The following is a 12,872-nucleotide window of genomic DNA, read 5'->3' as shown; positions in this document are numbered from 1 at the left end:
CCAAAATCTGGCGCCTTGAAACTTCCTCAAAAATATCTTTATATGTTGATCAAAGATTCGCCCTGATTGCGTTCAAACCATGAGAAAATAGATTTATCCATTTATTATTTTGAATTTTTAAATTTGCTTTGCTTTTTTACTTGAAGTGCATAGTCTTAGCCCATCGCAGAGATAATATATCCAATCAATGGGATAATTAACCAATTAATTAATAGGTTAATTAACCGACTCATAAAACAATTTCCTAGGCTGGTACGACAAACTAAAGAAGAGTTCGTGAGAAAGGGAGCTTTTTCTAGAGTGTTCCCCACTGAAGAGTCGTGGGATCTGTACAGTCAGTTTCTGGAGAACAAGACCCACTATAACTTCATGTTACATTCACAGCTTTATCCTAACAGGTAGTTATTAGCATGATAATTAGTTAGCAGTTAGCAGATATTAAGCTGTAAGAAGTAATTAATATAGCTTATTGTGATTAACATAAACAAGCATGTCACATGCACAATTGTTTTCTTATTTCTGAGAAGAACAAGCGAACATAGCTGACACCTATGTTATGATTTTAAGAATATAGTTTACAGAAGCCTGAATAATTTTAATAAGTTAATTAAAATACTAATTAGCCCGGATTATTTCTAGTAATTTAAATTGTATACTGAAATACTAATTTCGAGATTCCCCTTCACGCACAGATCGAAAGAGAAAAGCAGACCGAACTCAGCAGTCGTCTCTATGAACAAGTTCAGGTAAGTTTATAATAAAAAAACAGCGATTAAATCTAATAATTTCACATAGATCAGTTAATTAATTATCTTACTATCCACCATAACTCATCTCATCCTCAATTTCAGGGACATGAACTCCAGTGCGAACAGAACACACAACACTATTTACACTGGGGTTAAAGACAGATACATCAGATACGAGAAGTCTTTACAACCACTGGTGAGATATTAAACAGACAAACAGACAATCAAAGAAGTAAACAGGAATACATACTAATTACCAACCGAAGAAGCACCATACCATCGACCCTCAGTCTGACATACAAACAAACAGACACACAGAAATTCATCACGTGACCTCTCTCTCTCTGTCAGGGATCAGTAGAGGACTATCCCCCGGACGCGCTGGTAGATGCCATAACCCCGGACTTTGACCTCCCTGACGACACCACTGACACCACCACCACTAGGGATGAGCTGGATACAGAGACTAGTTCAGGTTCGTTACGTGGTGTTTTTTGTGTTTATTTCACTATGTTTCACTTCTTGCAAAGCTACACTGTTCAATGTTTATTTCACTTCTAACAGAGCTACAAAAACTAAATACTTGTTTAAACACGCTGATTAAGCTATTATTTTCTTTCTCATTATGTGTCCGAAGACTGCAGACAGTCGCAAAATCAAAATGTAACTTCAATTATCCCAAATATCCGCTATCATACCTGATTTTCGCCCTTATGCCTTGTATCTGTTTATTAACAAAGGTGATGTACTATAAAAAGGTCTGAAGTTTGAACCCTGATCGCATGCGATAGTCTAAATTCTGCTGATTCAAAACCATGAAACAATCTTGTCAAAGATGATGCAGTGAAAAACTGGAACAGCACTTTCCCAGCTGAAACAGCCTTTTTAATCCTTTCGCCCGTTTTACCTTTTCATTGATACTTTCTAAAAGTGTTTAGTTAAAGTTTTAAGGAAAATTGTTGGCGTTTCGATTTGCAAACCTGACTTTTGCATTCATCGTTCATGTGATTATTTACTGTTGGCCACGTGACAATAAACAAGTACACCTGCCAATAAATAAACACACGTGACCATGCGTGCATGTAATTAGAGACCTTGGGCCTAATAAAAGAACAGTATATTCATGCGAGTTTGATGGGATAAGGAGGACTATTGCGACCCAAACTTTAAAAGATACAGGGAATAAAGCATGCTCTCCAGACTCCGCAATTGATTCCCCAGGTTTACATTCTTTTCTGTTTTCTCCACTTTTTCTTTTGTTCTGTGAAGCTAGTTTCTCTTTGGGTTTCACTTTTGTTTTTGTTCTGTGAAGCTATTTTCTGTGGGTTTCACTTTCGTTTTGTGAAGCTTTATAATTTTGTTTTAATTTCGTGAAGCTAGAATTTGTTGTTTTGTGTTTCTTTTCCTTGATTTGTGTCATTTCTTTTTAATGCACATAGTACATGTTAAACTTATTCTGATATTTCATTTCTGTTTCTCTGAAATTCGTAGTTTGATTTATTTGCAGCATCTTTTCTTCAAGTTCTTATTAAATAACTCTCGGCTAAACCATAACTCCATCTAAGATCGTTCTTCTTATCTTGAAACATAATCGTACACCCGTCTCAATGTTACATTCCAGCATTCTTTCTATTTCTCTAAATATACCCCGCATCTGATTGTGTTAGCACTCCTACCAAACTCACTGAATCTAACACGGATCCAGATATCCCCACAGACGCCCGACCCCTCGTGGAGATATTAGCTGGAATCAGACGAGGTTGTCTCCGGCCCCTCTCCTTCCCAGAGTGCTACCACCCCATATATTCTCCTCCCTTCTCCTCTACCTCCTACGACAGACACACCTCTGTCTTCACACCAACCTACACCACCTTCAACCCTAAAACTCAGACGTTCGAGTTACCTCTGAGTAGGAAGGAGAGGGTGGCTCAGTACAGTGTGTATGTTGACCAGATGAACAAGACGAACAGCAAGGTGAATCTGGTTGATTTGAAGTGTTCTAAGAGTGTACTCAGGCTCCTGCCTCAACGTCCTAGAAGTGGTGATGCGAAGAAAAGGCTTGAGGAGAGGGGCCCTATGATGCTGGATTCGAGCCAAAAAGAAAGGGAACGTCCTGGGTCCTTGACTTTGCGTGCCTTCCCGTCTGATATCAAACCGGTAGAGAAGAGAGGGTATGAGATCAGGATGGGGACCGAAAGACGGACCAACCGTCCTCAGGAGCAACCCTGGCGCCAAGAAGGAAGGAATGCAGATCGTCACTCTCTGGATAGATCACAACCAGATATGTTGTCGAGCAATAAAACTATCACCAGTGGAAACACCGTGACCTCTTCTAAACCAAGGTACCAAAGTGACCGAACAAAGAATGTCGACCCGCGTCATCAGCGATATGACTCCAGGCAGTCTCTTACTAAGAGCCCTAGCCTCACTTCTCGGCAGAAGTTATCAACCGCTTATATCTCCAGGGAACCAACCCGACCAGCAATCCCTCAGCGACCAGCTGTACAGATTCCCACCGAGAGAAGGGTTCCTAAAACGGAGAAGGCAATCGGAGTGGAGATCATTAAGCAGGGGCAGCTAGATTTCGGGTATAAGAAGATTGCTCCAGGAACAGTTCTGACTTATGCGAAGTTTCTGGAAGAGCAGAAAAAGAGGGGTACTCGCCCTGCCAGTTGTCAGACTTCATTACATTCTAGTTTTGATGATGTGCCTATAAAAAAGGTAAAAGGTAAAGGAAACAAAGCGAAAAACGCCGGAACACAAAAAGGAGCAGAAAGCAAAAAGTTTACCACCAAAGGAACTGGAAAACCAAAAAAGGGTGGTAAGAAACAGGAAGGAAGAACGACTAGTGAAGTTTCTTTGACAAAGGTAGCCAGCAAGAGCAGCCTCTCAAAGAATCCCCAAGGTAGTTCCTCCACCCTAAACAGGAGCTCTAAAGCTTTAAAAGTGGACGACGTCAACGAAAAGCCACAAAAACAGCAACCTACAAAGATCAAGAAAACTGTTTCTCAAAACTCGGTGCAAAAACTTGCTCAATCTGGAGGGACAGAGCTGAAGCAAGCAAGAAAGAAGAAGGCTCGACCATCGTCTGCCAGCAGCCGCAGATCCACTGATTCTAGGAAGAGTGCTTCTCTGGAAACTAAACAGAAGGCAAACATGCAGGGAGTGAAACAGAAAACAGGAACAGAGGAAACCAAAGTAGTCGCAAATGATCGAGAAGATAGACAGAAAGTGGAATCTCAGAAAGAGGAACCTCAGAGACAGAAAGAGGAATCTCAGAAAGAGGAACCTCAGAAAGTAGAATCTAAGAAAGTAGATCCTTACGACGCCCCAGGGCTATATTGTAACGACTGCGTAACAAAACAAGTCGCTGAAGCCATCCCAGAAGCCATCCAACCAGACCTTGAGCCAATCCGAGAACCGGACAATCAAAACACCTCCACAACCGAGGAAACTGGTGTCAATGTGTCTGTGTTCACACGTGACAACATCACGGTCTCCCCACGCGACGTCACGGTCTCGCGCACTATGAACAACGACAGAATGACAATCCTTGTTACAGTTCCCCGTACATCCGAGGCTCTATTTAATAAAACCAAGATCGGTAAAGTTGAGATATCCCTAGCGGATAGTGATATCTCGGTAACCTCCCAATCATCTTCGGATAGTCAAACAACTCGGAGTAGTTCTAAAACTTCACTTTTTTCTTCCCAAGATGACGTTCAACCCATGCAAGTAGAGCAAATAAATGAGCCCAAATCTCCTCCAGTGCCCCGGAAAACTATCTCCCCTGATATCATAACCTCTGATAACTACAAATCTCAAAAGGAGAACTCCCATTCTAAGTTAGAGGTGGTTGACTCTGGGTACGGCTCTCCTGTCAACCTATTAAACATGAAGAGAAAACATGTTTCTGTTGAGAGACCCAACTCTCGGGATAACGACAAAGCAGGCTCTGTTAAATCCGGTAAGTACAAGCCAAAATCCTCTCGCAGCCGCAACTCTGTGGCTTCCTCTAAGAAATGTGCAGCAACCCGGAAAGCCAGTGCCGCATCCGAAACCAAATCCTCTAAACCATCCCCGTATGGTAACGGCTACATAGTGGTTCAGACTGAGACGGTACGGAGTAACAACCGACCCTCGGCTCGCTCCAGGAATGTTGCCGAGGCAAGTCCTTACGGTTCGTCCTACGCTCGCTACCGACCCCCGCAACGCAGTCGCGCGACAGTCCCAAGACAGCCGCAAGACAGCCGCAAGAAGTCCCTGGGACCACGTCATGCTGCGCTCCGACGAAGGATGGAAGAATACAGTTCCAAGATATCAGTTCAGCGTTTGGCATCAAACTCGAAAACCAAAGATTCGTTACCGAATCTTTATAAGGAGAGAAGGGTTGTGAACTACTTTAACAGTGATCTAGCTTTAAATAGGAATAGAATGTTGGTTGGTAATGTCGTTTAGAAAGTTTATAAATATGTTTATGTTTATAAATTATGTGTACATATAAAATCTAAGTTTTGTTAAGCATATAGGTACGGAGTTGGTGTAGAAGTGTTACTTATTGGAGTATTGTTAATCAATTAATTAATTAATTATAGTATTCTGAGATTAAGGGGAGTTCACCCTGATTTTTTGTGAAACTTGGTTTCGAGATAATTGACCAACAAACTAGGACCGGTGACCGAACTTTTGAGGGGGTCCCGGACCCCAACCGCCAAACGGTGCCTGCGGGGCAGCCACGCCCATATTTGGTCCAAATTAGGCCCAATATAGCCAAATAACCTGAACATTGTTTTGAGCGAAATCAGTTTCGCAAATATCACGAACTAAGATATGGGCGATTTTGTTAATTTTTTGCGATTATTTGAACACAGAATCCACAGTTAGGTAGGCACTGAGCTGATAATCATAGAAAATGTGTAGTATAAGCTTACCTTCCATATAAAGTTGGTTTCATTCAAAAATATTGATATTTGACCAATTTATGGGCCAAAATCGATCAAATTTGGTGCGTATGCCCAAATATGGGTATATGGTTTTTGGTTCATAACTCAGTCATTTTTTTTCCCAATCTTGATGAAAATTCATATACGAGTTCAGCTGTTCAGGGTACCACCAGCTACTGCAAGTAGAGCACCTAAAATCTGGGTTTTGGATATGTTCAGGGTATTTAGCTAAATTGGGCCTAATTTGGAGCAAATATGGGCGTGGCTGCCCCGCACCGTTTGGCGGCTGGGGTCCGGGACCCCCTCAAAAGTTTGGTCACCGGTCCTAGTTTGTTGGTCAACTGCTATCTCGAAACCAAGTTTCACAAAAATATCAGAGACTTTATCTTAAAGTTAAATCTTTTAATGCAAAATGAAGTATACTCAGATTGCCCATTGTGGCAACATTTAATTTTATAGGTTTTAATAAAATAAAAATTCTAAAAATGTTTTAGGCGAATCTTTAAGATCAGCTTTTCGGAATTATCTTAACTTTACTTAATTATTCCGTTTTTCTACCGCTGATCAGTGATCAATCAGTAAACAATCAGAGCTTTCAATTTTTCAATTTCTTAGGAGTTGAGGACCCTTAAGTTCAATTGATAGACTTTACGGCATTAGTTAAGAATTATGTCGTGATTTTGAACAGAATACTTAAGCATGTATAAGTATAACATTAAAGATTTTAATACTGTGTGGTAAGGAGGTGAGCCACATTTGTGGGTTTTGATTTACCAATACTAAAAGCTGATTGGTTAATCGCTGTCACGTGTGAATACGAATAAGCCCCCCCCCCCCCCCCCCCCCCCGCCGTTGATTTTAGATGATATAAAGTGTATCAGATTCTCATCACGTGGACATTTCTTATCGCTCGCTTAATCAATTAGTATCCGTCTGTGATCGCTTTTTTCGGATTAAAAACTATTATGACTGGATCTGATATAAGATTTGAAATTGTTTTATAATTAAAGATGTGTAATTAAGCCTTGGGGCTTGATAACATTAACAAGATTGGGGTTTCTTGAGTTTTCCATTGCAAAGATGTTGAATGTTGATTGTTCGTCAGATTTATAGATCTTTATGTTTGAAAATTAGTTTCTTATTTTCATCAGTTTAGTGAAAAAATAGTCAATAAATAATGAACCTCCCACTACAACTGAGCAACTGGTATAAATCCATTAGTTTAATGATCAACTTAAAATTTCAAATGAGGTGCTCAGGTGCCGGCAAAAAAATCCACTCTTAAATAAAAACGTGAGCTCTATAATAAACATAAAGTGTGACATTTAAATTTGTGGTTGTATTGGGAAGTTAACCAGTTGAACTCAGATGTTAAAAAACAGAACAGGACGAAAGCCCCGCGAGCTAAATCTGCTAAAGGTTTGTTAAGTTTTACAAAGTTGTTATTTAGTTAAAACTTAAAATTGGGTGAAGATTGAGTTAAAATTAAGTTTGAGTTTAGATATAATTAATTATGGATCTAAAAATGTCGTGTACTCTTGTAACTTGTTATTGATTAACAATTTGCTGTATTCAGGCGGTCGAAGCACAGTCAGTCTTGGAAATAAACCAGAGGAGAAAACAAATTTGTCAGAGGTTTGTTTATTTTACGTTTCATATTGGAATACCCAACATACATATTTACATATACAGTGAGTAGTGAACAGTGGCGAAACGTACCTGTGGGACGCTGAATATGTAATCATATGATGAACATATAATTGCTATATATACATTGTATTTGGGACACCAAAAGGGGAAACAAAACCCCTATTTGGGTTTCCCATTAATTATTTTAAAAATTGATATAATATTATAACTAACATAATGACTTTCTCCAAACAGGAGCTAGCTGCACCCGACCCGCACCCCCCCCCAAAAAGGGTTTTCCCCCCTTCCTCCATTCGATCCCCCACCGAAGTGGAGAAGGTTTTCCCCTGTTGCCCGAAATTTTTTAATATTTATAAATATTTTTAAAATATTTTTAAAATAATATTTTTAATATTTTAATAAAAATTTAAAATTTAATTTAATTTCTTTTACGGGCCCTACTGCAGTTTTTAAAAACTTTTCAAAACATCCCAAATTTTAAATTTTTATAATTGCACTTTTAACGCGGAAAGTAAAAGCGAGGGATTTATTTGCAACATCCCTTTTCCCCAACCCGAAAAGGAAATTTCTAAACGGGGATTGGGGCGAACAAAATGACGATCACGCGTATGAAGGGCAAATGGTATGTTTTAATCCATATCTTTACTCCATAATCCATATTTTTTAACTCCTTATTTTCTTTCCTCCCAACCCTTTTATTTCCTGATGGGAGGGAAACAGTGAATTTTTAAAGGGTTGAAAGATATTTTTTTTATGGTGCCCTCCTTTAATTCCCCCACACCGCATCTATTGATTAAACATACTTTTTAAATTAAAATACTTTTAAAAAATTTAAAAAAGTACTATTATATCAATAAAACTTTTTTTAAATTTCGCACAACCTATCTACACTTACTACTTACAGGATACGGTTGTCAAGTTCCTGAAACGAGCTAGTGCTAACCTTCACCTACAAGTGTTTAGAGTTATCGTTCCGAGCAGAAAACTTCCCATTTCTGACCAGGTGATTTTTTAGCAGAATTTGTATTGTGAATAATATTATTAGATAGATAGTTGACAGATAAAATCATCATCTGACCCTTATAAATATTTGATGATTATCATAATATTAATCCAGTATTCGTTCATCAAGTGCTATTTCATACTTTATATCAGAGACGAATCCTGGCCAAGGAGTTAGGAGACTTCATCCACATATACGGCAAGGAAACCCAGCAGCTAGCCCAGAAAGCTCTGATGAGGAAATTACTTCTGCAGTCTAAAGATGACACCGACCCAGGTGCGCCAATGAATAAACTTGAAGTGTGAACGACATCATTTTTTGATTTTTTAGTTCATAAAATTCGCATCAGTTTTAATTGGTAGTTAAACTGTTACTTTAAATTTAAATATTTACGTTTTGACACCCCTTTCAACCAGTAAACGAAGGAGATCTACAAGAGTTCCTCTCCGTGGTAGAAGAGCCTGATCTAGAGACGGTCCTGACCTCCTACACCACCGCTCACCCCTCTTCTGCTCTCTTTCTCGGAGAGGTTAAACATGAGGATATCAACTCTCTTATTAAAAGGAAGGAGGCTAGGAAGTCACTTGGCGTTACGAACCAAGCTGAGACGAGCGAGGAAAAAATATCAACGTCCGCTCTAAAACCGTAAGTAAAGGATAATCACAAAATAATAATCATTATTGTTTGTATGTATTGCAGTTGACTGCATGCTTGACATGAAAGAAAAGCAAATCTGCAGAGCTCATAAAACCTATTATATTAAGCGAATCTTTCTATCTAATACAGAAACATTAAAGGTTAATGAATATTTATAATCTAACACATCCCTTACGTCAGCCCAAAGGAACAAACAAAACCATCTTCTTCTTCGACACAAAAGTCCTCCAAAGACCGTCAATCTAACAACCCCAAAACACCACGTGACCCAACTGGGAAAGGTGACAAATCACGTGATACACCGACCCTGGCTAAAAGCAGCAGTAAACAGAGTACGGGTACGTGCGTGGGAGTTAAGGGAGGGAGTACAACTTTTAAAAGTGAAAGAAAAGTGAAATAAAAGTGAAATAAAAGTGAAATAAAAGTGAAATAAAAATGAAATAAAAGTGAATAAAAGTGAAATAAAAATGAAATAAAAGTAAGATAAAATAACATGTTACTTTACAGGAACGATAAGCAGTAAACAAAGTATAGGAACAGTAAGCAGTGGTTACAGTAGCTATATCAGCAGCGGTGCAGGAGATTCTGGCAAACAGAACCGACCTAAAACTGCGGGTTCGTTTAGTTTCACTTTCACCCAGACAAACAGAATTTACCTTAACTTGATAATCTTCCTCACTTCTTCATCCTCAGTCGACCAGATTTGAATTTGTATTTATTTTTTCTTATTTAATAACGTTATTTTATTTATTTATCCTTACCACTAGGTGTTTCAAGAACTGTTATAAATGAGGCACTAAACCGCCTGAACAAACGTAACGATTCTAGAAAGATGTCTGTAACGACTGATGACTCAACAGCCAAAACAAAAGGTTCGATCCTCAATAAAATGAATTCAATTGCGACAGATCTTACAAATAATCAACGGTTAATAATGGCAAAATTGGTAATTAATTAATTGATAATTGATCGATTAGTAATACAACCTGTCCCAGGTCGTATGATGAAGAGGTGGAGTAGTGAAACAAATTCACCCTACATGGCAAGCGTCTCCTCCACCACCATCACATCCTTACCCAACAAGAATAAACCTCCCAGCAGATCACGCGACAAAATCAGAAAATCTCAGTCACGTGATTCGCATCATCCTACACGTGATAAATCTACGTCACGTGACGCGCGCGGTAGCTCTGCACGTGATAATTCAGTGTCACGAGTCGGTAGTAAATCAGCGGGTGCTAAGAAAATACCAGTGTCAGCGAGTGATAACGCGTTAATTGTCACGCGTGAGGGAGATCAGATTGCGAGAAAAACTGCCGCTAACCTAAAAAACCCCCGAAGCAAGCGTTTCGTTCAGAGCGTATGGACAGAGGAATTTTGCAAACTCATGGATCTGCGAATGTATTCTCATTGAGGACGAAATTATAATAATGATAGTTATAAAATGCATGGAGTAAAGATGGAGATTTGATTATCACAATTTTAAGTTCATGTTTACAGTTCAGAATATAAGATTTGTTTATTCCATTTATTCGACCAAATTTGTTCGTTTCCTCTTTTGGTCAGTTCTCGACTAACGAATTAGGAGCAAGTGTACTTGGTACTAATTTGGACAAATTGCAAAGGAATTTACATGTTACATGACGTATGAGGTGCAATTATCATGGACAATTGTCCCAGGCCCCTGAGGATTGCATATGAAGCTTTAAGTTGGATTAATACATTTCGTTCGCGTTGACCGAAAGTATTTCTATTATGGGGTCGTTCACATATTACGTAATCATTTGTTGGAACATTTTTACCCCCCCCCCCCCCTCCTCCGTAATCAGTTTTACACATAGCTATTGTGTCAAAATTACACTAGCGTTAATCATTCGGAAACCCCCCCCCCCCCCCCCTCGGCTAATTACTTAATATGTGAACGACCCCTATTTGATAAATAATTCTCAAAATGGAAGTTACATTTTGAATAACAAGGTTTTTATATGAGATCGAGAGACTTTTAACAACGGAACCATTCGTATTTCAAAATCAAAAACCATTTTAAGCTTAGAAAGTGGCGCTAAAAAACACTGCCATCCGAAAATATGCAGCAGTTTATTTCCCTTTATCTATTTTCAAGTTGACGGGACGCAATAAAGTTTGTTTATGTTTATGAATTTTCAGATTTTCTGTATGATCTTTTTGTACATATTTAGTTAGCGGCACCACCTGTCACTTGTGTTAGCGGCACCTAGTTAGCGGCACCTAGTTAGCGGCACCTAGTTAGCGGCACCTAGTTAGCCGGTTAGCGGCACCTAGTTAGCGGCACCAGGCACCTAGTTAGCGGCACCACCTGTCACTTGTGGCCTGGTGTTAACCTAATGACTAGAATGTTTATTTGTCAGACCATTAGACCATAGCATAATTCTCATTTTTTGCTAATTCGCGGTTCCGCATTAAATTTAATGTGACAGCTTCTAATTTCCAATGTGGGGAATTTTTTACCGAATTTCGAAAAAAACGTTGCTAATGCTGGCGCGTAGATTTTGCAAATTTCGTAAAAACCTCAACATATTTTTTAAAATGTCTGTTATTTCTTTAACAATGAATTAAAATTTACTTTGAACTAAAAATAAAGCTGCTAAACAACAAGTGTGCCAAATAACTCTACTGCTACACTTAGGCAGTGCGCCATCGACAGTGAGCCGCGCGTGCCGACTGTAGGATGGTTTTTTAGCGCTAATTTCGGCCAGCACAACTTTCTTCAAACAAATAGATATTGAGTATCCTTCCCGACCTCCAATTGCAACAAAAATTGGTAAGCTTACTCAGACTTACAAGGAAAGTGTCCGAAAAATTTAAAGCATATCCAACCATCAGACATTATGTTACAGCTAAAAGCAGCGTATTTTGCCCCATTTTGATCACTATATCAACTCCGATATCCACCAAATTTTTCGGACAGTTGTGAAAGCCCTATTAGTATTGGAAGGTCGTCGCCAATTTCCAGAATGATTTCATTTAAGGAACTGAAGATAAATCCGAATAATACGACAAAAATGGTCAAATTTGGACGAATTTGGTCAAATTACGCGACGTTTACAGCTACTTTTGCTCCAAAAGCCGCGCACCATCAAATATGGCACCTAGGCGAAACTCACTAATCTTTCCAAAAAGGTATGACAAATTTGGTATTGTGAAAATTCTCACAGTCTCTAGAAAACAGTGGTGCAAAAATTTTTAAAATCCGAGCAAGTTTATTTTTATCGTGCACCCCCTACTACACTCGATCTTCGAGATAATTTTTCTTAAAAGGCTCCCGACAGTTGAAACCAACTTGAATTGATGTATTTTTAAAGGGGATATATAGGACGCGAGGGCGGAAGGCTAGTCGTGAGGGTGGAGGTCACGAGGACAGAAGACTCAAGGGCGGAAGTTTCCTAGAATGATTGAACCATGAGATTGAGAGAGATGATAGGTACCTGTGGGTGAGAAATAAATAGCACTCCTTCTGAACAATTGACAGTTTATAGAGTCAAATAAGAAAAAACTTAAAACATTTGTATCGTTGCGGAAGACAATAAACGCATGTTTTTTTGAGGAAAGCTCTTGCTAATAAAGTAATAAACACTTTTGTATCACGTATCGTATTACTTTTACTATTACATGTTTCAAACCCCCCCCCCCCCCCCCCCCCTACAGGAATTAAACTGGAATTAAACTGGAATTAAACTGGAATTAAACTTAAATAGTCAGAGGGAACACTAACGAACCCGTCGTGACAATACATCAATGAAATAAATAACATAATTATAAAAAAAAATCATAAAGTAGATGGACCCATAGACCACGTATAAAAAATTACTTGCACTACAATCTGTACGAAAA

The 12,872-nt window shown here is 38.9% G+C and overlaps 1 protein-coding gene across 1 annotated transcript in view; it reads left to right on the top strand.

Moving 5' to 3' along the window:
• Positions 1-10,795, top strand: part of LOC134824471 (uncharacterized) — a 62,849-nt gene extending 52,054 nt beyond the window's left edge. Inside the window, exons 16-30 of the mRNA XM_063836375.1 lie at positions 249-398; positions 675-746; positions 852-945; positions 1,101-1,224; positions 1,866-1,970; positions 2,455-5,201; positions 7,269-7,327; positions 7,904-7,964; positions 8,247-8,345; positions 8,498-8,621; positions 8,762-8,990; positions 9,183-9,340; positions 9,510-9,617; positions 9,770-9,874; positions 9,998-10,795. Coding sequence (XP_063692445.1) covers positions 249-398; positions 675-746; positions 852-945; positions 1,101-1,224; positions 1,866-1,970; positions 2,455-5,201; positions 7,269-7,327; positions 7,904-7,964; positions 8,247-8,345; positions 8,498-8,621; positions 8,762-8,990; positions 9,183-9,340; positions 9,510-9,617; positions 9,770-9,874; positions 9,998-10,416 — 4,654 coding nt within the window. The 3' untranslated portion in view covers positions 10,417-10,795. The remainder of the gene's footprint in view (positions 1-248; positions 399-674; positions 747-851; positions 946-1,100; positions 1,225-1,865; positions 1,971-2,454; positions 5,202-7,268; positions 7,328-7,903; positions 7,965-8,246; positions 8,346-8,497; positions 8,622-8,761; positions 8,991-9,182; positions 9,341-9,509; positions 9,618-9,769; positions 9,875-9,997) is intronic.
• Positions 10,796-12,872: the final 2,077 nt, after the last annotated feature.

Source organism: Bolinopsis microptera, chromosome 12, assembly GCF_026151205.1.
Source record: "Bolinopsis microptera isolate Bmic1 chromosome 12, MBARI_Bmic_1.0, whole genome shotgun sequence".
NCBI classification, from domain to species: Eukaryota; Metazoa; Ctenophora; class Tentaculata; order Lobata; family Bolinopsidae; genus Bolinopsis; species Bolinopsis microptera.
Note: the sequence above shows the minus strand (reverse complement) of the source record. Positions and strands in the feature narration are given on the sequence as shown.